The following is a 26,155-nucleotide window of genomic DNA, read 5'->3' on the forward strand; positions in this document are numbered from 1 at the left end:
GTTTTTTTTTTGCAGTATTAATATAATTTTTTTTGCTCCTCCACTCCACTATCTGCTTTGGCAATCTCATTGCCATCCCCATACCAATCTAGTTTAAACCCCTCCAGAAAACCACTAACAAACCTTCCCACAAAGATATCCCTCTAATTCAGATGCAAACCAACCTACCAGTACAGGTCTCAACTTCCCTGGAAGAGAGCCCAATGATCCACAAATCTGAAGTCCTCAACAGACCTCATGGGATTCTCCATCTCTTCCACAGAACTTCTTATCTGTTCGCCTCACTATTAAATCCCCTATCTCTACAGCTCACATTTTCTACCTCCTTAGCCACAAAGGCAGCCTCTGTGCCAGAGATCTGACCTCCATGGCTTTTCCCTGGTAAGGCTGTCCCCTTCAACAGTATACAAAATGCTATACATTTTATTGAGGGGAACAGCCAGCCATAGTGTGAGAGATGAGTAACACTGATCTAAAAGAAAAGTGAGGATTGTGAGAGATGAGTAAAACTGATATAAAAATATGAAAATGAGGAAACTAGTTTAGATATATGTGTAATGAATAAAGCCAGTATGAATAGGATAAGAATAGATATTAGAATGTAGGAAGTAAAGTTAGTCTGAATAAGATAAGGGTCTTCTAGCCTTAGACAGAATTAGCGAGTTCTGCATGTAAGAAGTTAGTCAGCCCTGAGAGTCAGGAAGGTGTGAAAAAGGACAATGACATGATGGGACACAGACAGGATACCCCCTGGTCCTCCAAGTTCACAGAAACAGCATGTAGGCAGACATGATTGCCTAATGCCAAACTCATCCAGGAGGCAGAAGAATGTAAGGGGGAGGGTATTCCTATACTGAAATGAACTGTATAAAAGTTGGGTGAGCCCCAGTGTGTGTGTGTATTCCCAGGGTAAGGGGAATACTTTGCATTGTTGTATAATAAATGTTCTTTGTTCTCAATTTTTGTCTCGAGCAATTTCTGTGAAGGTACTTCTGTTTCTAACAATGGGAGTTCCCTTCCCTCTCCTGACTGTCACCCAGCTTCCTCCTGCCTCCTAGGTGTGATTGCATCCCTGTAACTCCTGTATATCACCCCTTCAGCCTCCTGAATGATCCAAGGTCATCCAATTCCAGCTTCAATTCGCTTACACGGTTTGTAAGGAGCTGCAGTTGGATGTACTTCTCATAGATGAAGTTGCCAGGGATACTGTTGGCTTTCCTGACTACCCATGTTCTGCAAGAGGAGCATGTCCCTGTCCTGCTGCCATTCCCACCATCTATGAAGTAAAAACAAAAGTTAGGAAAACCTGTCTTTACTTGTGGCTTCTTGCTGAATCCTTTTGTTTCTTGAAAGGGTTGTCCTTACTTCAACTCCTGCACTACCACCTCTCAAATCAAAGCCTCAAAATCCCATTCTTGGCCTGGCTACTCCCACAATGGTGACTCCACTTAAATGTCCCTTCCCATTGTTAGCTATTAGCCAAGAGAGAAATTTAAATAAGCATCTACCTTTCCCAGTGCTTTTTAAATGATCCTCTTGTTCCAAGTCTTGTTTTTGCAGTTCCCAGCATGAAACAGAGAAACCTGCCTTTTCTGGTGCTTTTGAAATGATCCTCTTCTCCTTCCATCCCTCTCTTGGAGTTCCCATTGAGAAATGAACAAGCACCTACATTTCCCAATGTTTTTTTAAGCGATCCTCTTGTTGTTCCAAGTCCCTCTCTTGCAGCTTCCAATGAAAAACAACCAACCACCTAATTTTCCCAGTGCTTTTTAAATGATCCTCTTGTCATTCTAAGTTCTTCTTTCATTGTTCCCAAAAAGAAACAAAACAGCACACTGTCTTCTGACCTATGGTTCTAACTTTGAGCACATTTTTTCATTTTGCCTGGTTATTGATGTCATTTGATTTTCTCCCTCTCATGTTCATTTTAGGTTTATGAAGAAGCTGGTTCAGATTTTCATCAAGTAGCATATTTCAAAACACGAATTGGATTGAGAAATGCATTGCAAGAAGAGATCAGCGGTGCATTTGATAGAGAAGCTGTTCTCATCACACTCAGTCGACCGATAATATATGCACAGCCTGTGGCCTTTGACAGAGGTATGAATTTCTGACAGTTGAAGCCCTTGGATTCTTGCTTCCAAACCCAAGTAACCTGTCCAATGTTCCTTTATTTAACCAGGCCCAGCTCAGCCTTGGACTTGAATTCAGTGTTGTCTAAGTCCAGTAGGCATACCACCCCCGCCCCCCCCCCCCCAAGTGCTAATTCACAATGGCATCATTGCTGTAAAGTTTTGTCTCTCCAGCATTCCCCTCACTCCATTAGTATTTCCAGACCCACCAATTCTCTTCCCAATACTACCACCCCCAGGACGTTTTGTAATTCTTGTGGGATAGATGACCAAAACTTGGCAAGAAAGGTAGATTTTGGCGAGCAACAGAGTAGTAAAAAAAACTGCAGCTGCTAAAATCAGAAGCAGAAAATTCTGAAAATACTGAGAACGTAATTCAGCATCATGGAAGACACCAAGGGAGCTAATGGTTCATATCACTGATAATCACGCTTAGTTTTTCCAGAGACAGATTGAATTTCCAGATCTTCAAACCTTGGAAGCTGAATATATCACCGCCAATGATGGAACAATTAGATTTGGAAAAGAGGGAGGGTTCAAGATTGGCAGAGCAATTATATTTCAGAGGGTTACTTTGGCGGGCAGCAACCTCCTTTGAAGAAGACCGCAGAGCCCACCTCACTGACAAAAGCCAAAGGAGGAAAAACCCAACACCCAACCCCAACCCACCAATTTTCCGCTGCAACCGTGCCTGCCTGTCCCGCATCGGACTTGTCAGCCACAAACGAGCCTGCATTTACCCCTCCATAAATCTTAGTCCGCGAAACCAAGCCAAAGAAAGAATAGTGAAAAGGCATTACTAAGACATGGATGATCATTTTAAACAGTGTTCCGATTGATAACATTGCTATCTGTGGTGTAAGTTGGAGGTAGGGCAGGATAATGGCTGGGTTAAAGGTAGAATTTAAAAAGTATAATCAATTAAAAAATTGGAGAGAGGGGGAAAGAATTAATCATAATAGCCTTTTCAACTTCACTGAATTAAACCATGGTCATGTCTCCATTAGAATGCAGTAAGTGAAAGATGGTTATATCAAAATTCTGCCTGAAATTGCGTTGTTACCATCTACTTCAGATTTTGTGCAAAAACGGTCCAGAATATAATCTTAAAATATATGACATCATCAAACTCAAACAAAATATTTTGACCCTGAATGTTGGTTTAAATATTTTGAAAGAGTAAACATTGGATCATCGTATGGCAGTATGTTGTTAAAAGCCATGTATGATTTAATCCTCTGGTTAGCGTAACGGATAGCACAATGCTGTTACGTCACCAGCGACCCAGGTTCGAATCCAGCACTGTCTGTAAGGAGTTTGTTCGTTCTTCCAATGTCGGCGTGGGTTTCCTCCATCATTCAAAAATGTATGGGGATTATAGGTCAATTGGTGTATAGGGGGGGGAGGGGCAAGGCGTTATGGACTGCAGGGCCTGTTTCTGTGCTGTCTGTCTAAATTTTAATGATTAATTCTAAGATGTGCACTATTAAGCCTTGACTCTTGTTTTCCTTCATCTTATTACCAATAACTTCTGTATTTGTCATTAAAATCTTGCTGAAAACTTGTAAAATCAATTGAACAATAGCAAAGCAAAACATAATGTGGATATTTTAATTGATTATAATTAGTTGGTTCATCAAGTTTTTGTTTCTATTTTGAAGCTGTACTTTTCTGGCTAAACTACAAAGCTGCCTACGACAACTGGAATGAACAGCGAATGGCATTACATAAGGACATACATGTTGCTACCAAAGAAGTTGTTGACAAGCTACCTGGGATTCAACAGACCTCTGCTCAAGCATTTGGCACACTCTTTTTGCAACTGACTGTGAATGATTTGGGCATCTGTTTGCCAATCACTGGCACTATACAGGTATTATGTTTCTTCTGTGAGGTGTCAGATTGCTATTCTCTTATAGTGCAGTTTTGATAATGTTTACATTTTCATTTTAACAAAGTTATAATTTGTCTTTTTGTACTAGTTTCCATAGTTTTTTTAAACTTTATTTATTCATTCAAAATACAGATAATAAGTAATATATATAACAATAAACTAAACATGAACGATATATTTTATATATATGAAAGAAAAAAAGAAAGAAAAAAAAAGAACCCCCCCCTTCAGCCAACTGTCCTAAGGAGAGCCATAAAGAGAGAAAAAAAAGAAAAATTAAACATGCATATTAAGATCTAATCAATGTAAATCAAAATGTAAATATTCTGAATATAACAACCACTTATTAATAAAAAAACTATAATTATCACATGAAACATATGTGATTTTTTTCCATTATTAAGCAATATTTCATCTCATTATGCCATCTATTAATATCAATCTTATTTGTATCTTTCCACATACTGGCAATACATTTTTTCGCTACAGATAATGCTAAATATACAAAAGCAAGTTGAAATTTATCTAATCCCAGACCTTTCAGAGGTTTTAAACTACTAGTTTCCATAGTTGATCATTTACTTTAAGGCACATTTCCTTTGGAGTTTTAGTCATCCTTTGGGAGTTGTAGTCATCTTTGGCATTGTCCAGGTGGCCATACATTTCATGAAATTTCTTTTTGCCAATCCAATTATTGTCACCTAAGACTCACTTCTGTTAGAATACATAATTCAATCAGTTAAACTTGACACCATTGTGGTTTTTATAATTCATCTACTCTTTAAAAATTTTGAGCAATTAGCCAAAGTTTATATTGTTTTAAGATAACCTATTGGTGGGGATTTCAGTTCATGTGAATTATCCACTTGAAGCTTTCTCTTTTGCCTTTGTTTTCTTTCCATTATGTAATGGGAAAAATGACTTGCACATCTCAAATATTGCTTTCGGAAACTTCACTTACATATAATTTTAGACAGAAATTTTTACCAATCCTTCATTTTCAGGCTCTTAATTTCATGGTGTCCACCACAGCCCTCATCCTTGCCCTTGCCCTCCTCATTGGTCCTCAAACCAAGAAATATAATTTAAGATTTATTGCTTTTATCATAGTATGTTTACATATTAAAGCATAAAAATAATATGATTTAAATCTGAACATAAAAAGATTCTTAGTGATATTGTCATTCACCTATCCATATTTGAAAACAAAGATGACCTCATGAAAGAAATTGGTAGTTGAGTGTCCTTTAGATAAAAGTGCTTGTTTTCATTTATCATTTACTTGCATTATTTGTGGGATCCTATCGAACATGAAGTTTCATATTATTTGAACTTGTTGCAATATATTTTGCTTTGTTAGATAATTATCGGTGGTGCTCTAACTATATAATTTTAAATGTATCTTGGCAGGCGAATCACTCCATTGACTTTGATCCTGGCTCAGCTATGGTTCTCACAATTGAGAGCACCTTGATCACCGCTTGCTCATCTGAATCACTCGTGAGCAAAGGTCATTTCAAAAATTTCTGCATAAGATTTGCGGATGGGTTTGAAACTAGTTGGGATGACTGGAAACCTGAACTGCAAGGAGATCTTGTAATGAATGCTTGTAAGTTTTGTCTTCATGATAACAATAATGAAAATCATACTCCCTTTTTTGTCACTTACATCCTCACAAAAAATTGATTGGAAGAAGTGGGCAAACATGTCTATTGAAGTAAATCAATGTCAATGGCGATACATGATTAACAAACACTGAATTTTAATTCATTGTTATTGATTGAAATAGAAAATATATAAACAATGCATTTTCAAAATGCTACATGAAGAATGTGAGAATAATTATTGTTTTGATCACTCTTAAGGATGATTTGGTGAAGAGAGCTACAAAAATACATTGGTTCAAAGATCATACTTAAAGGACAAGTTAATCCTGTTGTCATTTGGTATCATTGTGTATCCAACATATTCCCCCAACCTCATGCATGCTCTTGCCCCATTTATCTTCTGTGTAATAAGAAACGATAAAGATCAAAGATTTCTTCATGATCTCTACCTATTCATGTTTTTCCTCTTTTATAGAACATAGATCAGTGCAGGCCCTTCAGCCCTTGATGTTATGCCGACCCTTATATTCCTTAATAAAAAGTACTAAACCCTTTCTACCCTGTAACCTTCTATTTTCATTCCATCCACATGCCTGTCTAAGAGTCTCTTAAGTGCCTGTCTAAGAGTCTCTTAAATGCCTTTAATGTCATCTATTTTCCTCAGGCACTTGAAGTATGTTGGGGGAATTCTACATATGTTCCATTTTCAACTTATTTGCAAGTTGTTGGCCTGCTTTGTGGGTTTACATAGGTTTCCTATTAATTTTCTCATCCAAGTTTTCCTGGGATTGAATGTAACCAGTTCTTGCACACTTTCTGTTCTGGTGAAATGCTCAAGAAATTGTTCTTTGAATTGCCACTGTGCATCTTTATTGTAATCATGAAATGAGCTTCTAGAATTTACCATTTTCTATTTCCTTCATGCCTCCAAGTACACTCTAGTGCATTTAACCAGGAATATTAATTTAATTTTGATATTTCTGAATATTTCAACAGGTGTGGTACCAGATGGAACATATGAAGTATGCTCACGTACCACTGGACAAGCTGCAGCAGGTAAATTTATTTTCTCACTTAATTGTATCCACATCAACAATCAACTCAAATTACGATCAGAAATGTTAATCAAAAAGTACTGAAACTAAGTTTGTGTGAATAATGATAAATAGCATGTTAATATGACCAACACTACAACAAAGAATATTTGTAGATTTTACAATGAGTTATTATTACTCTACTAGTAATTTATACTGCATGGAGTGAAACTGTAAAAGTCACGAGCACCTGAAGCAGACATCTTCAGACAGATTTATTGTCAATCCAAAATGTCTAATCATAAAAAAATCTATCTTGAAACTATGAATTTCTGAGTCAGCCTTCAATGTACTATATCCACATGGATTCTCAAGTGTGAGCTATTTTTATCAGGGGAAGGTGATGAAAAAAATCAATTTTGTAAGATGTAGATCTCTTTATCTCTGACATCTAGCATCAGGAAAGCCATTTAATTTATGGGATGGAATGAGCAAATCCCAGGATTAACATGTTTCTCTACTGTGTGCAGTGGGCTGCATAAAATTAACATCTTTTCTTTAAGTGGACAGTACAAACTCAGCCTATATTTTAGTGTTTGTATTTTTTTTTAACTATTCTTCTCTAACTCGCTACCCTCAGAATTCATCTCCAGTCTGTGCTACATGATTACATTCAAGTTATAGTCTTAATGAAGTCTACACCGGACCCAATCTCATTGTAGAGGGGTGACCAGTATTGAAGCTTATGACATCATCCCAATAATTGCCTCAGTCTTTCTTTGTGGTATCACACTTTAATGCCAATAAGTTTTCTGCTGGAATGGAGTTAGTCTACACAACAATTGGGAATCTGCTCAACTTGAAGTATGGTGGTTTGCACAGTAACTGCTAGGTTCAATAAAACATAGGACCAGCCAGGCCATTTGGACCGTTGAGTCTGCACTGCCATTCAAATGATGGCTTTTAACTCCATTATCCTGCCTTCTCCCTATAACCTTTGTCATCCTTACTGATCAAGACCTATTAACCTCTGCTTTAAATATATACAGCAATTTGGCATTCACAGCAGTTCTGGATGTCGAACTCTGTGTGTCCTCTTTCACGTGCTGCTGGGGATGAACCATAATGAGGAGGACCCTTGCATCTTCTCCACACACTCTTAGCAAATCTGCATTCAGGAAAGAGGTTGGTGACTCTCCTCTCAACCACAGTCATCTCAAGGACAACCTGAGTGCCGGGTGATGTTCCGGCTGGACAAGGAGGATATGTCTGGGAGGGCTTCTCTCACTGCCAGCCAGGCCAAGTCTTGGTGCTTATTAGTGAACTTTGATGATGAGACATATCACCAGATGACATGTATGATCTGCTTAGGGAACCACCCTTCTGCCTGTCACAGCTGTCTGTGGCAACAAATTCCACAGAATCACCATCCTTTTGCTGAAGACATTTTCCTCATTTCTGTTCAAAAGGAATGCCCTTCTATTCTGAGGCAGTGTCCTCTTGTCCTGTACTCTCCCACTACTAGAAATATTGTCTCTGCATCCACTCTGTCCAGACCTTTTACTATTCGGTAGGTTTCAGTGAGATCTCCCCTCATCCTTCTAAACTCTAGCGAGTACTGACCCAGAGCCATCAAATGCTCCTCATAGTTTAACTTTCTCATTCCTAGGATTATTCTCATAATCCTCCTCTGAATCCTCTCCAATGCCAGCACACTCCAAATGTGATCTAACCAATGCCTTAAAGCCACAGCATTATGTCCTTTTACATTTCTAATTCTCTTGAAATGAATGCCTTCTTTACTACTGACTCAACCTGCAAGTTAACCTTTGGGAAATCCTGCACTTGGGCTTCCAAGTCCTTTTGAACCTCTGCTTTCTGAATTCTCTCTCCATTTAGAAAATAGTCAACCTCTTCATTCCTTCCACCAAAGTGCATGACCATGCACTTCCTTGCACACATCTTTACCTATCCAAGTCCCTCTGCAGACTCTCTGCTTCTTCAACACTATGCACCCTTCACTAATCGTATCATCCGCAAGTGGGCCTCAAATCCATTGTTCCATCATCTAAACATGACATAACAAGTAGTGGACCCAACACCAATCCCTGCAGAACCCCACTTGTCACCAGCACCCAGTTAGAAAAGGCCCTCTTTATTCTCACTCTTTGCATTCTGCCAGTCAGACAATCTTTCATCCATGCTATACATTCCCTGCAATACCCATAAAAATAGGTTCAATCCTGCACTTGGATGTCATCTATGTGGAGGATGCATGTTTTCTTTGTGATCGTAGCCCTCATCACTGGTATCCCCGTGACCATGGGATTCCACTGATTCCTGTCTGTATGCTGCAGGGGCATGAAATGCATGCAGCAAGTATCTCAAACTAATACCTCAGCACTCTCAACAAAATTATCCAAATCCACTGACAAGTGAACAGATTTTGGCATCCTCTTCAAATCAACATTCCCAGTTTTCTTTGGCTTGGCTTCGCGGACGAAGATTTATGGAGGGGGTAAAAAAGTCCACGTCAGCTGCAGGCTCGTTTGTGGCTGACCAGTCCGATGCGGGACAGGCAGACACGATTGCAGCGGTTGCAAGGGAAAATTGGTTGGTTGGGGTTGGGTGTTGGGTTTTTCCTCCTTTGCCTTTTGTCAGTGAGGTGGGCTCTGCGGTCTTCTTCAAAGGAGGCTGCTGCCCGCCAAACTGTGAGGCGCCAAGATGCACGGTTTGAGGCGTTATCAGCCCACTGGCGGTGGTCAATGTGGCAGGCACCAAGAGATTTCTTTAGGCAGTCCTTGTACCTTTTCTTTGGTGCACCTCTGTCACGGTGGCCAGTGGAGAGCTCGCCATATAATACGATCTTGGGAAGGCGATGGTCCTCCATTCTGGAGACGTGACCCATCCAGCGCAGCTGGATCTTCAGCAGCGTGGACTCGATGCTGTCGACCTCTGCCATCTCGAGTACCTCGACGTTAGGGGTGTGAGCGCTCCAATGGATGTTGAGGATGGAGCGGAGACAACGCTGGTGGAAGCGTTCTAGGAGCCGTAGGTGGTGCCGGTAGAGGACCCATGATTCGGAGCCGAACAGGAGTGTGGGTATGACAACGGCTCTGTATACGCTTATCTTTGTGAGGTTTTTCAGTTGGTTGTTTTTCCAGACTCTTTTGTGTAGTCTTCCAAAGGCGCTATTTGCCTTGGCGAGTCTGTTGTCTATCTCATTGTCGATCCTTGCATCTGATGAAATGGTGCAGCCGAGATAGGTAAACTGGTTGACCGTTTTGAGTTTTGTGTGCCCGATGGAGATGTGGGGGGGCTGGTAGTCATGGTGGGGAGCTGGCTGATGGAGGACCTCAGTTTTCTTCAGGCTGACTTCCAGGCCAAACATTTTGGCAGTTTCCGCAAAGCAGGACGTCAAGCGCTGAAGAGCTGGCTCTGAATGGGCAACTAAAGCGGCATCATCTGCAAAGAGTAGTTCACGGACAAGTTTCTCTTGTGTCTTGGTGTGAGCTTGCAGGCGCCTCAGATTGAAGAGACTGCCATCCGTGCGGTACCGGATGTAAACAGCGTCTTCATTGTTGGGGTCTTTCATGGCTTGGTTCAGCATCATGCTGAAGAAGATTGAAAAGAGGGTTGGTGCGAGAACACAGCCTTGCTTCACGCCATTGTTAATGGAGAAGGGTTCAGAGAGCTCATTGCTGTATCTGACCCGACCTTGTTGGTTTTCGTGCAGTTGGATAATCATGTTGAGGAACTTTGGGGGACATCCGATGCGCTCTAGTATTTGCCAAAGCCCTTTCCTGCTCACGGTGTCGAAGGCTTTGGTGAGGTCAACAAAGGTGATGTAGAGTCCTTTGTTTTGTTCTCTGCACTTTTCTTGGAGCTGTCTGAGGGCAAAGACCATGTCAGTGGTTCCTCTGTTTGCGCGAAAGCCGCACTGTGATTCTGGGAGAATATTCTCAGCGACACTAGGTATTATTCTATTTAGTAGAATCCTAGCGAAGATTTTGCCTGCAATGGAGAGCAACGTGATTCCCCTGTAGTTTGAGCAGTCTGATTTCTCGCCTTTGTTTTTGTACAGGGTGATGATGGTGGCATCACGAAGATCCTGAGGCAGTTTACCTTGGTCCCAACAAAGCTTGAAAAACTCATGCAGTTTGGCATGCAGAGTTTTGCCGCCAGCCTTCCAGACTTCTGGGGGGATTCCATCCATACCTGCTGCTTTGCCACTTTTCAGTTGTTCGATTGCCTTATATGTCTCATCCAGGGTGGGAACCTCATCCAGCTCTAGCCTTAGGGGCTGTTGAGGGAGCTGGAGCAGGGCGGAATCTTGGACTGAGCGGTTGGTACTGAAAAGAGATTGGAAGTGTTCTGACCATCGGACCAACATTCCCAGTACATAGGTCCTAATTACATCTGTGAAAGGTAGGCCACATCATTTGCATGACTTTCACCAAACTGCTGAAAGAAGAATCTATTCAGAGTTACATCAGTGCAAATTATTAACTGGAATAAGAAACTGTTTGATTGGGGTTCTCAAAGCTTCCATAGGGAAATGGAGCATCCTCACCCACTCGTGCGAATCCTGCACCATGATTGCTCAAAATGGAGGAGAAGTATTTTTACAGAGATGTTGAATCCCTTCATAGGCTGCACTTCTAAAATTGTTCATCTGCCCAACAGTGGATGAGCTTGTAGGATCTTTATCAATCTCACCAAGAACCTGAGTGAAAGGGAGTCATCCTCAACCCTGAGGAGCTGTCTGAGGATAAAGAAGCAAAATAGCATGAATTACTGGAGTTTCCTAATATTGCTGATGTTTCTCGTCAGATTTTTTTAGATTGGATGGGTCAACTCTGATGGATTTTTATTTTCTCTGCTTCACAGTATTCTTGATGTTTCAGGGTTCTGATATTTTCATAAATTATAATTCAATATAGAAAAATTAGCTCATCTTCTCATCTTGCCATTTTCAAACAAGTTTTAAAGATTGAAGTGTATTTGCAAATACAATGTGGGGAAGGCATATACCAAATTCTCAACTATAATTCCCATTAATCAACTCTAAGAAAACTGCAGATGTTAGAAACCTGAAAAAAAATGCAAATTGCTGGAAATACCCAGCAAGTCTGCAGAGAAAGAAATAGGATCAATGTCCTTAAATTATGAAAATACAGTTATCTATATATGGTTACTGATTCATTTAAGAGACAACATTCAGTCACTCCTGGAATATTCATATGAACAGTTCCACAATGCTCCTTTGGAATAAACTGACACATTCAATCTTGGATGTTTTGCTTTGGAATAATGAACAAAAGTAGCCTTAAGAATTAACATTTGTTTACAAATGGAATCTCTAATTGGTAACAAAGAGAAAAGAATGTATATACTTTGCACCTCTTTACCAGTTTGATTGCAGGGAAACATATGTGTTTGGGTCAAATTAATTTGGAATAACCTATCTCGGATGTTCAAGTAAAATTTTGAATTTTTAATTTAGAATGTTTGGCATATGTAAAATTGTGTTTTATTATTTGGATATGTCATGCCAATTTTTTTCTTATAGATAGTAGCAGTGCAGGAATTTGGACACTGAATGTTTTATGGAAAATGTGTGGTATTGATGTGCACATGGATCCTAACATAGGGAAGAGACTCAGTGCCTTGGGAAACACAATGACAACTTTGACCGGTGAGGAAGAAAGTGATGATATCGCTGATTTGAACTCAGTCAATAATGTCGACCTAACAGATGAGGATGAACCTGATACAATGTCCCCCACCATCATGGCTGTAAGTGCATTAGTGCTACAAATCATCTCATATTGATTAGTATTGGTGAGTTTGTGTAGTGTTTTGCACGCTATTAGAGTGCCAGCAACCGGGGTGAAACCCAGCACTGTCTGTAAGTTTCTCCCTGTATTTGCATGGGTTTCCCCCGGGTGCTTTGTTTTCCTCCCACAGTCCAAAGACGTACGGGGTTATTAGGATAATTGGTCAGATGGATGTATTTGGGTGATGTGGACTCATGGGACAGAAGGGCCTGTTACCATGCTGTATCTCTGAATTAAATTGAGGTTATATATTTTTTATATTGATATTCAAAATGTAGTCAGAAATTCACAAACTTGTTAAGGCATGAAATGAGACCATTCAGCCCATCAAGCTTGCACTGACCTGTCCCATAATATTTGTCTTCCTCAAATATTTATCCAATTTCCTTTTGATTGCATCAACTGTCCTTCGAGGCAGTGATTTCCAGTTAATTGATGCTTGAAGTGCTTTTTGTTTATGGCATCTTGGGTCTTTTGTGAGTTAATTTGCATCTCTTCCACAAATTTGAAACAGTTTCTGATTTTTAATTTTATTTAGTGTCTTCATGACTTTCAAAATGAATCAGAGTTGCTAGAGAAGTTGTCATTTAAATTAAGTAGTATTGAACTTATTGGATCCATTTGCACCACTGTGATCTCCCATGCAAATGGAGTGCTGAAGGTCCGCTCAATCACCCTTAGTACTCTCAAATCCAGCAGCATGGGCTGGGCAGTGGCTAATTTGCTTTATCAGAGGTGAAAATGTTTTTGTTTTTAGTTTGTAGCTGTAACCTCTTAGGGTGAATTTGATCTTATGATTTTGTTATTGTCAGTTTAATCATTTATTTCATTCCTATATCTTCCATCATTGATGAAGCATTGGATGCTTTACTGTATTACATACATTTGAAAATGCTACATGAGTTTGCTGCTTAGAGTTTTATGTTTAGATCAGTTTATTACGTCCCATTACTGGTAACAATATTATTTGTCCTGAATGTCTAGATCATTCAGCTTGAATTTGTCATGATTGGTGATCAAAGTCCTACTTATGTAAAAATCTACCAATTTTTAAAAAAAATGACGACACTGCCAGAGCTGCTGTAATGCAGTGCTGGACCCATGGAGAGCAGGGAACGGAGACACAGTGCTCCCGCCTGGTCCAACCACCCAGTCCAACTACCATCAACTCCTTACAGGCTTTAAATGGCCTTTTAATGGAGCTGACAATGGTTTGATTTAAAAATTCTGCACCCAAGATAGTGGCGCATATGATCAACAGCAACCTCAAGGTGCAGACTCCGGGAAGGCAGAGAACTGGTGCAGGATGTGCGAAAATGGGGAAAGTATTCCCCCCCCCCCAATTCGAGAAGGAAAAGCAGAGGAGACAACCCACAGGATGGTGTATATGTCAAGGGACCAGTGAGAGACTCTGTGGCTGAAGAAACGCAGGCAGTGGGCTATTGGTGACTTGAAGCAAGGAATCCCTGCAGGTTGCAGCTGCTGGCGACTGTGGTCGAGGGATTCACACCAAGCTGTGGACTGCTGTAGACAGCCTCAAGACTGGCTGAAGGTGTACCAGCTGAATTGTGTCGGAAGTTTCGATCTGGAGCTTGGGCTGCTGATGTTTTGGACTGGTCTATGTGAGGTTGCAGGGGGTGTGACAGTGCTGAAGGTGACTCCACAGACACTCGGGCACTCTGAGAGGACTCTCTTTTGCTTCTCTTTCTCTGACTGTAAGAGATGTTTCAGGCAATTTTTGCCGGTGGTGAATCTGCCTGTCTTATGGCAGACGAAAGCAAATTATGTCAAATATTGCAGTTTTTAAAGAATCTTGAAGTATTGAGATAATTGGTCCAAAAATTGCTAAAGGGAATTACCCTGCTTTATTTAAAACACAGATGGAAGCATTATAATTATCAAATTTGCCAAACTTTTATTTGGGTGATGACTTACAAGCCAGTTCCTTAATCTGCACTATGAATATTAATGTTACTTTTGCCGTATTTACAAGTTTCACCCACACCAAATTCTAATTATTTTATGCAAATAAAAAACATTTTGATCTCACTTATAGAATAGGTGTATGTCTGAAACAATATTGAAACAATTTTAATTGAACACATGATTTGTTTTTATTATTACATGCTTTGTAAGGAGTGGTGGAATATTAAATAACATGGGCTAAGGTAACTTCATTTCTCAACATTTTTCTCAGTCATTGCTTCGATTGTCAGAATTGAATTATTTTCCCCAAAGGAAACCAGTGACTATCGAAGACAGGGTGTTACTGGGAGCCAAACTGCAGATTCAAGGGGAAGAAAGCTCATCAAACGTTTTGTGGACATCAGAGAATTGAATGAACAAGCCAAAGTTATTGATGACCTGAAGTATGTGTCTGTCTATTATAACAACTCTTTACAGTCTAGCTTCAATTTTTTTTGCTTTTGGAATCCTGTCAGTTTGAATACATCATCAGCCTATCTATAGATTAATACTGTATCTATTGGAATTTGTCATTTTTCATTCTGTAATTAAAAATTTGAAATCTACATTCACATTATTTAACCAAAATAAAATTAGCAATATTCATAATTTTCAACTGTCATTAAAGCTATACATTAAAAATTATCTTATTATTTTAGTTAAAAATGAAAGTTTGCGATTGATAAAGTTGATATTGGGCAAGGCAGAGTCTTTCCTCTCTCTTTTTATTCATGTGCTCCATGTGTGTTCCACTTGAAATTATCTGTAGCATTGCACCTACTTGGCTTACTTAATTTGCCAAATACTTTTTGATGTTTATGAGGAAGTACATTTTTCAAATAAGAGCAAGAATGTTGTCTCAAAGAACTGAATAAGAAGCAAATAATCTGAACATTGTCCAATACTACTGAATTAATAGAATATTTGAATCATTATTAGGAAACTTGGGGCAAGTGAAGGAACAATAAATCAAGAGATTCAACGATATCAACAATTAGAATCCGTTGCAGTCAATGATATTCGCCGAGATGTTCGCAAAAAACTACGACGATCCAGTATGAGGGTGAGGAAATTATTTGTTAGTATACTTTCAGACTTATTTTCAAAGAAATGTGTCTGCCAAGATTTTTCAAGTTCAAGTTTATTGTCATCTGACTGTGCATAGACAACCCAACGAAACAGCACATCTCCAGACCATATATCCACCAGCCTCTGAGATGAGATTGTGTTGAACACAATGTCACTGTAAAATAAAATGGGTATAGTTACCAAAATTACTTACCGTATATTTCGGCATATAAATCGAGTCTTGAAACCCTAAAAAAAAGGTTCAACTTCTACGCCAGATACAAAAATTAGACCTTAAATTCAACTCAGAAACACTCGATGTTGATTCAACGTATATAACAACACTGGAAGCACCCATCACCACCAGTGCTGCCACTCCCCAACACCTCCTCATTGCCTCAATAATCCACCCAGACATTTTACAATCGTAGAGCCCGAGGTCCTGGCACCTACCTGGAAGACCGAGGTCCTGGCTCATGCCCAGGAGCCCGAGATCTCTGCTCCTGCTCAGGAGCCTGAGGACCCTGCTCCTGTCTGGGAGCCAACACGTAGCCATGGTTCCTGCACTGAGCACGCTTGGGCAGTGAGGTGACTCCTTTGATGTGAACAGCACCACACCTGATGTTGAGAATGGAGTCACCCATGCTGAAGACTTGAACCCAGCTCTGTTTGGCATCTTTCTTTTTAAACTTTTTTTTAATTTACTTGCTTAATTTACAGATTTGTTACTTGGAAATTGGAGTTTTGTACAAAATCTGGGTTGTTGCTGGGAGGCCCTGACACTAGTCTCCAGTATGTTTCTTGCAGAAAATTAGGGGGTTGACATATGCCAGATATATGATAAAACCATGAAAATGGGGACCCAAATTATCTGAAGGACGACTTACATGCCGAAACATATGTTATTTGGTATTCTTGACAGGCACTGTAATACAGTGGTCTGTGACGAGATTCTCTTTGCTGATGTTATCTATCAAATTCACCAATGCTACGTTATTGAATCATCAACCTATAGAAGATAAAGTACTGTTCTTTGAAATTGGTCATGTATCAAATGAACCTGGAGAAAAGTTAGCATAATAAAACATAGAGATGAAAAATGGCAATTTCAGAATTGTAGTCAGACACATAGATTTTTCATTTTGAGGATGCTTCATTCCAGATTGTTTATTTTAAAAGTAATGTTGCAATTGCTTCTTAACTGAGAAATTACACTTGACTCTTGAAATAATGGAAGCATTCTGTTCCACTTCCTATGTGAGCAGTTCCCCAGGATATTACAGATAAATCTATTTCGTTGTCACACTTGAAAATCCCTTAGAGTAGGGCTCGGTTTACCCCATTCTTTGAGAACTGACCAATTTTCAGATTCAAAATTTTCAAAAGAAGCCAACATTCTAAGGGAGAAAGTTATTCTAACATAATATTGAAGGATTATAATGTTATTGAATGAAGATATGAATCTGCAGATGTTAGAATCTACAGCAAAAACAAACTGCTGGATGAATTTGGTGGAACTCAGTGGGTCAACAGAATCCATGGATGAAAATGGACAGTTGACATTTTGAATCAAAATCCCTGTATCGAGACTGAGAAAGGAAAGAGTAAACAACACTATTAAAGAGGAGAGGAGGAGGGGTAATTTGATTGTAGATGGACTGAGGAGTCGTGAAAAATAACTGCCAGATGGAGTCAGGAGGAGGAGCATGAGGTGTGAAGTTGGGTGACAGAGGTAGGGGAGTGATAGGTGGAAAGCAGACAAAAGGTGGGGAGAAAAAATCAGGTGGAGCGAGGAAAGGGAGGAGAGCATGAAGGCAGAGAGAGGTGCTGAATTTCTGGAACCATATCAGGGATGGATATGGCCCAATAGTAATAGAGGGAGAAGGACTAGGAGAGGAGTTTTGTGCAGGTTGGTGGGGAAAATGAAAGGAACTGGGTAATGGGGGTGGAGGGATGGTTTGGAAGGAAAGACATGTATGAAGGTCACCCAGGTGGATGGGAAGCATGGAGAAAGGGATTGATAGAGGCAGGTTACTTAAAAAAAGAATCCAATGTTCAAATTGTTGGGTTGTATAAAGGGATACCTGCATAACACGGAAAAGTTCAGTGTTATGGAAAACCAGACTGTTCACAGCATTATTACAATGTACTTTAATGTAATACGTTCCAATCCTATAATTATTTATTCTTTTACCTAGAACTCTTATGCAAAGATGTGCATAAAATATTTGAAAGGGATATATAAAACTGAAAAATTCATTATTGACAATTAGTGAACAGATTTGTCTAATGTAGTTTGCATTTATTTAGTCTTCTTTTCATCATGCACATCTTTATAGCATCGAATAGCATTTTGCAATTCTTGCTGAACTCGAATGCAACTCATGATGTTTGTTCTACCTCCATAAGGTAATTGCAAGCATCATTGATTTTTCCAACTGATAATCCCTCTAAGGTGAATTCTTTTGTCGGCACTTCAGTCAGAAACTTGTAGCCACCTCACTATCAGCACTGGCAGATTCGCCAGTAATTCGAACATCGTGGAGTCCCATGGGTTTTTTGAAGTTGTAAAACCAACCACAACTTGGTGAAAAGATTTCCCCTTGGTTTCTTTTTGTTTTCTTTTCTTTTAATGTCCAATCTGTTCTGCCAAGTGCAAGTGAGGACAAAAATGGAAGGTTAAGACGAACTCGAAAGGCCGACATGGCCTGTTTCCGCGCCATAAATGGTTATATGGTTAATAGAGACTTGTTGCTTTAGCTTGAATTGTCATTTGACTTAATTAAATTCTTTTCCGAGCAGCCACGAAACTAAAAACAAGTTAAGCAAAAATGAAGTTGAATGAACACAGCTGAGCAGCAAGTATTGTTGCTGACACGTTAAATTATTGCGCCATTGTTGATAAAAACGTGATATAAATGTTCAAAACTGTGTTAAACAAGGTATCCCTGTACTGTGTAACAGGTATATCAGTGCTATTCATCAAATTTGCAATTGGCCTCAGCCTGTCCATGGAGGAGGTCAAACAGATTTGTGCAGGAATGGGGAGGGAATGCCTAGCAACTGGAAATTTCAGATGGTTTATGAAGACAATATTTTTTTTCAAAAGGTTTGCTTCCTGAAAATAAATTGGAGATTATGATAGACAACTTCAAGCTGGATCATATAGGAAGTTGGAGTAACATTTACTTAACTTTTATTGATTTTAGTATGTTTAATCACATAATGATGCTGACACATTGCGTTAGTTCAACTGACCTAAATATGTTTTTCTGCTGATTTTCGTTTGTAGTCAGCATCTGAGACCTCTTATGTCAGTGTCCAACAAAAATCGCCCAGCATTAATTGATTCCCGTTGCCCTGATGTGGCTTTTCCATGGTTGCAATGTCCTTTCACAATGTTCGACACTGACTGCACCAAGATCAGCAGAAGTCCAAGTGCAAAGCAGGAAATTAATTTTCAATGGTATATTACACTTCATGGTTTTGTATGCATGAAGTAGACTTAAAATATGACAAGAAATTACAAAATAGGTTACATCTTAAAAATGTATATGATAGGAAAATGTTAAGGTGATTTTCGTGATCAGCAGACCAAAATCCATGAAGAACACCCAAAAATGTGAGAGGAGTCACGTGATGGAGTAGTGGCCGTTCGAGTAGAACCAGCCCTCTCCAGAGAAAAGGAAAAAAGTCTGAAAAAAAGAGAGCCTAATAAACACAAAATACCAGAAAAAGATAAAGTTACAAGGAAGAGCCAGGAGATGGCACTGAAAAGAGAGAAACCAACAATGACAGAGAAAAGAGAAGAAAGAAAATCCCCGGGAAAAAAAAAAAGAAACCGGCCTTACCTGCACATGGGAGCAGGAAAACACCTTGAAGAGGATGGACTGACCCCCGAAGCTGGTAGGTGCCCGGAGGAGCGGTGACCTCCCGACCGGTGGACTACAAAAATAGCTCACGGAGCCAGACAAAGGTGCGCAGTACACAAACAAAAGAAAAAGATGTCGGCGGGAGTGGGGCCCAGCTGAGGGACGCCCAGCAAGGGGGTGCTCAGCTGGGGGATGCCCAGAGTTAGGAAGAGCAGGAGATGGGTGAACAAGGATACGAGGAGCTGGAAGGGAGCGATCGGCGGCAGGGCATCCAGCACCGTGACATCCTGTGGCAGGAGGCCCAGCAACAAGAGGCCCTGCAACTGGAGGCCCAACAAAGAGACAGTAGTGGCTCACCAGAAAGAGCTGAAGAGATACAGACACAGAGAAGAGAGGAAGAAGACATAGTCACAGAAACAGAGAAGAAAAAAGACCAAGATCTACACAGGAAAGAAGGTAAAGCAAATAGACAGACTATAGATAAAAACTTTTTTGAAGACCATATGAGGACATTAAAAGAAATGCTAACACTTGAATTTAATGCAATTAAAAGAAAAATGGAAAGAGCAGAAGACAAAATGCAAAGGTTAGAGTTGGCCATGACAGAAATAGGGAAAAGAGTAGAAAATGTGGAAGAGCGAGAAACTGCTGTAGAAATGGAAATAAATGACTTAAGAGGAAAATTGGAAGAAAGAGATAAAGAAATTAAGGAGACACAAGATTTATTATCCCAGAAAATTGACATGTTTGAAAACTACAGTAACATAAAAATAGTGGGCCTGAAAGAGGGCGAAGAATGGACAGACATGAAGGAATTTATAAAAAGATGGATCCCGAATGTGTTCGGAGTGACAGACCTACAAGAAGAAATAGAAAGGGCACACAGAGCACTAGTACCGAAACCTTAATATAAAAGAGAGACAATGCATATATAGAGGTTTAAAGTTGAAAAAGAGAAAGGAAAGGAAGGAAAGAAAAAGAGAGCTTTGTTATATGTACAGAAAATGAATAGTCTTCCTCTGAGGGGGCTGGGGAGGGGGGGAATCCATCACTGCGAAATCGGTTGACGCTTGCGAGTATCATCGCCAACCAAATGGAAATGGGAGTTGTGGTTGCCCGGCAAGGGACTAGGGGCAACCCAAAGAGGGGAGTTTAATGTCATTTGGAGTAAAAGTGTTATTGGTTGTGGGGATTGTTGGGGGGTATTTTATGTTTTAAGCGTGTTGTCGTATATTGAGATAAATAAGGAAAACTTAAAAAACAATAATGGAAGAAAGTGGATGGGGTGCTGAGGAGGTGAAAAAGAAGTGAAAACTAAGATATAAGATGACCACGTTGAATTATATTACCATAAACATTAATGGAATACATAACGAAATTAAAAGGAAGAGGCTACTAATATTACATAAAAAGGAAAAAAATAGATATAGTATTTGTGCAGGAAACGCATCTAACCAAGTTGGAACATAGCAAATTGAAGAGAGACTGGGAAGGACACATAGTGACAGCATCATATAATTCAAAAGCTAGAAGTGTAGCCGTATTAGTTAACAAAAATGTACCAATCAAGATAAGGGAGGAAATAGCAGACCCAGCAGGAAGGTATGTAATGATAAAGTGTCAGGTAACTCAGAATTTTGGAATTTGCTCAATATATATGCACCTAATGAGGAAGATCAAGAGTTTATGCAAGATTTTTTTGAAGATAGCAGATACACAGGGAAACATTCTGATGGGGGAGGGGGGTGGGAAGATTTTAACCTTAATTTGGATCCAGTGTTGGATAAAACTGGAAAGATAACAAACAAAAATAATAAAATAACCAAATTTATGGTTAAATTGATCCAAGAAATGAAACTAATGGATATATGGAGGAGGCAACATCCAAAAGAGAGGGGATATTCATACTAATCGAGTAGGCACAGGACATACTCAAGGATTGATATGTTTTTGTTGTCGGCACAAATTCAAGGGAGAGTCAGGAAAACTGAGTATAAAGCTAAACTACTTTCTGATAATTCACCCTTGCTATTAGAAATAGAACTGAAGGACATCCCACCAAGAGCATATAGATGGAGGTTAAACCCCATACTACTTAAAAGACAGGAATTTAGGGAGTTTATTGAACGCCAAATTAAAGTATACTTTGAGATAAACACAGAGTCTGTAAAAGATAAGTTTATACTATGGGATGCAATGAAAGCCTTCATTAGAGGACAGATAATAAGCTATGTAATTAAGATGAAAAAGGAGTACAACCAGGAAGGAGATCAGTTGGAAAGGGAGATAGCAATTGCAGAAAAGGAATTAGTGAAAAGGGAGGATATAAAGAAAGAAAGAGTGTTGGCAGACAAAAAAAATACAAAATATTACAGACGTACAAGGTGGAGAAGAACATAATGAAAACAAAACAAAGGTGTTACAAATTGGGAGAAAAAACATAAAATATTGGTCTGGCAACTTAAAACAGAGCAAGCTAAAAGAACCGTTTTGGCAACAAGGAAAAAGGATAAATAAATCACATACAACCCAATAGAGATCAATGAAAATTTTAAAGAATTTTATAAGCAACTATACCAAACCGAGAACGAATGAAAAAATGATAAAATATGAGTTTTTAGCTAAAATTGAATTGCCACAACTGCAAGTAGAGGATCAAAGTAAACTGATAAAACCGTTTGAAATAGAGGAAGTACAGGATGTATTAAGAAAGCTACCAAACAATAAAACACCAGGGGAGGATGGGTTTCCAATAGAATTTTATAAAACATTTACAGAGTTATTAATCCCACCCCTCCTGGAAGTAATGAATCGGGTGGAAGAAACACAAAACTTACCAGAATCATGCAAGACAGCAATAATTGCAATAATACCAAAGACGGGGAAGGACCCATTAACACCAGCATCATACAGACCAATATCTTTACTAAATGCAGATTATAAGATAATAGTAAAATTATTAGCAAACAGATTGACCAACTGTGTACCAAAATTAGTAAAACAAGACCAAACTGGATTTGTCAAGAAAAGACAAACAGCAGATAATTTTTGTAAATTTATTAATTTAATTCATGTAGCTCAAGGATTAAAAGACCAACGGAGGCGGTTGCATTAGACGCAGAAAAAGCCTTTGACAGGGTAGAGTGGAACTACTTATTTAAAATGTTACAAAAATTTGATCTTACAGAAAATTGTATTAATTAGATTAGGGCATTAGGGTCGTTGGCAAAAGTAGTGGTAAATGGATATGTATCGAGCCAATTCAAACTAAGCAGATCAACTAGGTAGGGATGGCCATTGACCCCTTCATTGTTCGCCTTGGCAATAGAACCATTGACAGAGCTGATAAGAAAGGAAAATAAAAGGGATAAAAATAAAGGAGAATGAGTATAAAATCAGTCTATTCACAGACAACATCATAGTATACCTAACAGAACCAGAGAGATCAATAAAAGAGTTATACAAGAAATTGAAGGAGGATGGAGAAATATCTTGGTATAAGGTCAAAACAAATAAAAGCAAAGTTTTGCCAATGAGTAATGCGGACTATACAGAACTCAAAAAAAGAATCTCCATTTAAATGGAAATCATCACAAGCGATACGATATCTCGGAATCAAGATAGACAATAATCTAAACCACTTGTACAAACTAAATTATCAGCTATTAATGAGGGAAATTTAGGAAGACTTGGAAAAATGGAAAGAACTACCACTAACATTGATAGGGAGGGTGAATTGCATTAAAATGAATGTATTCCCACGGGTACAATACTTATTTCAAACATTACCAATTCCCTTAACAGAGAAATTCTTTGCAGAATTAAGTAAAATTACAAGGAAGTTCTGATGTAAAGGGAAAAAAATCGAGGGTAGCGCTAAACAAATTAACAGAGATTGCAGTTACCAAACTTCAAAATTTATTACAGAGCTGCGCAATTAAGGTACTTATCAGACTTTTACCAGACAAGGGAAAAACCAGATTGGACTCTGATAGAACTAGATAAAATAGGAGAAAAGATACCAGAGCATATACTTTATAAATGGGATGAAAAGCTAGTGCAATATAACAACTCACCAGTACTGCATCATTTACTTAAAATATGTAGAAAGAAAAAAGTTAAATTACCAAATACCTAAAGTCTTTTTGATGCAAAATCCACTAATCACTTTTACAATAGACAACTTATTTTTGAGAGAATGGGAGAGAAAAGCAATCAAGAGATTAGAAAATTGTTTTTTGGGAAATAATTTATTAACATTTGAATAGTTGAAGGACAAATACGGAATAACTCATGGAACAATGTTTGCATATCATCAATTGAAGGCGTATTCAAAGGACAAATTGGGAAACAGATTGAGACTACCAGAAGGAAGCAGCTTTGAATATGTAATTACAGATACAATGATAATTAAAAGATTTATAACAAACATGTACATTCAGCTGCAATGCAAGGAAAATGATGAAATAAGATACAAACCTAAACAAAGCTGGGAAAAGGATTTAAACATAGAGATAAAGAACGAAACATGGGAAGTGTTATGTACTGGAACTATGAAGAACACAATAAACACAAGGCTACCTATGATACAATATAATTGGTTGCACAGGCTATATATTACCCCTCAGAAATTAAAAGCGTGGAACCCAACAATATCGGATAGATGCTTTTGCTGTAAACAAGAAATTGGAACAAGAATACATGCAATTTGGGCATGCAGAAAAGTGAACAGTTTTTTGGGAAGAGCTAAATCAGATATTAAATAAAGTCACAAAAAAACAACATACCAAAAAATCCAGAAATTTTTATTTTAAATAATATAAAAGGTAAAGGTCAAACTGGATAGAGCCCAAAAAAGATTCATTATGATAGCCCTAGCAGTAGCAAAAAAATGTATAATGTCAACCTGGAAAATGGAAGAGAGCCTGAAAATACAACAATGGTACATGGAAATGAATAAGTTTACTCCATTTTTGTTTTTCCTTTGTGTGAAGAAGTTGCTTTATTGTATTTTATATGATTAATATTTATTGGTTTTGGAGGGAAGGGGGGAAGAAAAGAGGGAAAATGTCACTGTGTATATTTAATGAGAAACATTTGTACATATTTTAGTTGATATGGTTCATAGTGCGACAAATAAAAAATAACAAAAAAAGGAACACCCAAAAATGTTCAGTAAGAAAAATCTTTGTTGTCTAGTGTAAGCAAGTGAGTTTCAAGAATTTCTCACCCCACATTTTCAGCAAGGCTGGAAAATATTATTAAAATGAAAATAAACAGCTCTTAATTTGAAGTAAGAATGGAGTATGACATCTCAAGCATCAACCATGATTTTATTCAGTCAGACCTAATTTGGGTTCACAAGTGGGAAGATAGCACAAGTAGCAAGGATGCAAAATTCAAGACTGGAATTAAACGTGCTCAAGGCCACAATTTTTTGAATGGATATGGAAATGCAACTCACCTACCACCTTATTTTGGATAGATAATATTTTAATACAGTCAAGGAATCTACAGTCTTGTATATAAGTAGAATTGAGTTTCAATACAGAAATGGAAAGTGATTGCTTATAGGTCTTATAATTGAGGTTTGACTTGCAACTAAGAGTGTCTGGAAGGGTCTCTGGGCAATAATAGAGGCCAACAGGAAATGTGATATTTTTCTATGAATACATGAATTAATACCAAGAAGTGACCTAGCTTGGACACATAACATCTTCTCACTTGTCAGAAAGGTGCAACAGCGACTGCACTTCCTCACAAGGCTGAGGCGACCAAGGCTGCCGGCCACCATTCTGTCAACTTTATATGGAGCCCTATCGAGAGTGTCCTGGCTGCCTGCATCACAGTATGGTACAGTTGCTGTACAGCATTGGATTGGTGTTCATTCCAAAGGTCCATAAAAGTGGCAGAGAAGATCATTGAGGTTCCCCCCTACTTTCCTCACCCAATGACGTGATTTACCGGGTCCCAATAGGGAAAAAGATACTGTATATACTCGTGTAGTAGTTAATCCCATGTAATAGTTGACTCCATCCTCCCCCTCCCCCCTTTTTGGCCCTGACTGGCCATCTGTAGTGATAGTTCCTATCACCCCTCCGTGGATCCTTGCCCCGACCAGCTGCCCATCAGAACTGCCAACTACCTGACTGGTTGTCCATCAGAGCTGGCTGCCCATCAGAGCTGCTGACGCCCCAAGAGGCCACCCATCGGAGCTCCAGATGCCCTGGCTACCTGCCCATTGGAGTTCCTGACACCCCCAACAGTGGATCCTCACTTTGGCCACCTGCATATTGCAGCTGCCAATGCCCACCAGAGCTCCCAGCGCCACGACCATCCGCCAGAGTTCCCAATGCTGCGCCCGCCCACCAGAGTTCCCAATGCTCTGACCACAGGTCCTTGCCCCAGCGCCTGCCCACTGTGACTTCAAATGCCCTAACTATAATCCTCAGCATGGTCATCCACGCACCAGAGCTCCCAACGCCTCAGCCAAAGACACTTCCCTAGGCCCCGGCGCCTGCCCATCCGAGCTCCCAACGTACTAAAAATAGATTTACCATCCATCCCAGCCATCCAAGCTCCCAACATCTTGAAACTTGCAGGTACTTACTGCAGTCAAAAGCATAACCCATGTAAAAGCCGACCCCCAAATTTGACCCAGAAATTGGTCCAAAAAACTCAACTATTACACAAGTATATATGATACTGAAGTATTGGGGCTAGATCTATCAAACTGAGAAGGA

The 26,155-nt window shown here is 39.2% G+C and overlaps 1 protein-coding gene across 6 annotated transcripts in view; it reads left to right on the forward strand.

Annotated features, from left to right (window-relative positions):
• kiaa1109 (KIAA1109 ortholog) overlaps positions 1-26,155 on the forward strand; it is a 479,529-nt gene that overhangs the window by 356,851 nt on the left and 96,523 nt on the right. For all 6 annotated transcript variants that reach the window (XM_069925175.1, XM_069925178.1, XM_069925177.1 and 3 more), the window contains 7 exons: positions 1,932-2,100; positions 3,794-4,005; positions 5,437-5,635; positions 6,630-6,689; positions 12,240-12,466; positions 14,746-14,876; positions 15,412-15,535. In XM_069925175.1, the coding sequence (XP_069781276.1) occupies positions 1,932-2,100; positions 3,794-4,005; positions 5,437-5,635; positions 6,630-6,689; positions 12,240-12,466; positions 14,746-14,876; positions 15,412-15,535 (1,122 nt within the window). The remainder of the gene's footprint in view (positions 1-1,931; positions 2,101-3,793; positions 4,006-5,436; positions 5,636-6,629; positions 6,690-12,239; positions 12,467-14,745; positions 14,877-15,411; positions 15,536-26,155) is intronic.

The sequence above is a fragment of the Narcine bancroftii genome, chromosome 3, assembly GCF_036971445.1.
Source record: "Narcine bancroftii isolate sNarBan1 chromosome 3, sNarBan1.hap1, whole genome shotgun sequence".
NCBI classification, from domain to species: Eukaryota; Metazoa; Chordata; class Chondrichthyes; order Torpediniformes; family Narcinidae; genus Narcine; species Narcine bancroftii.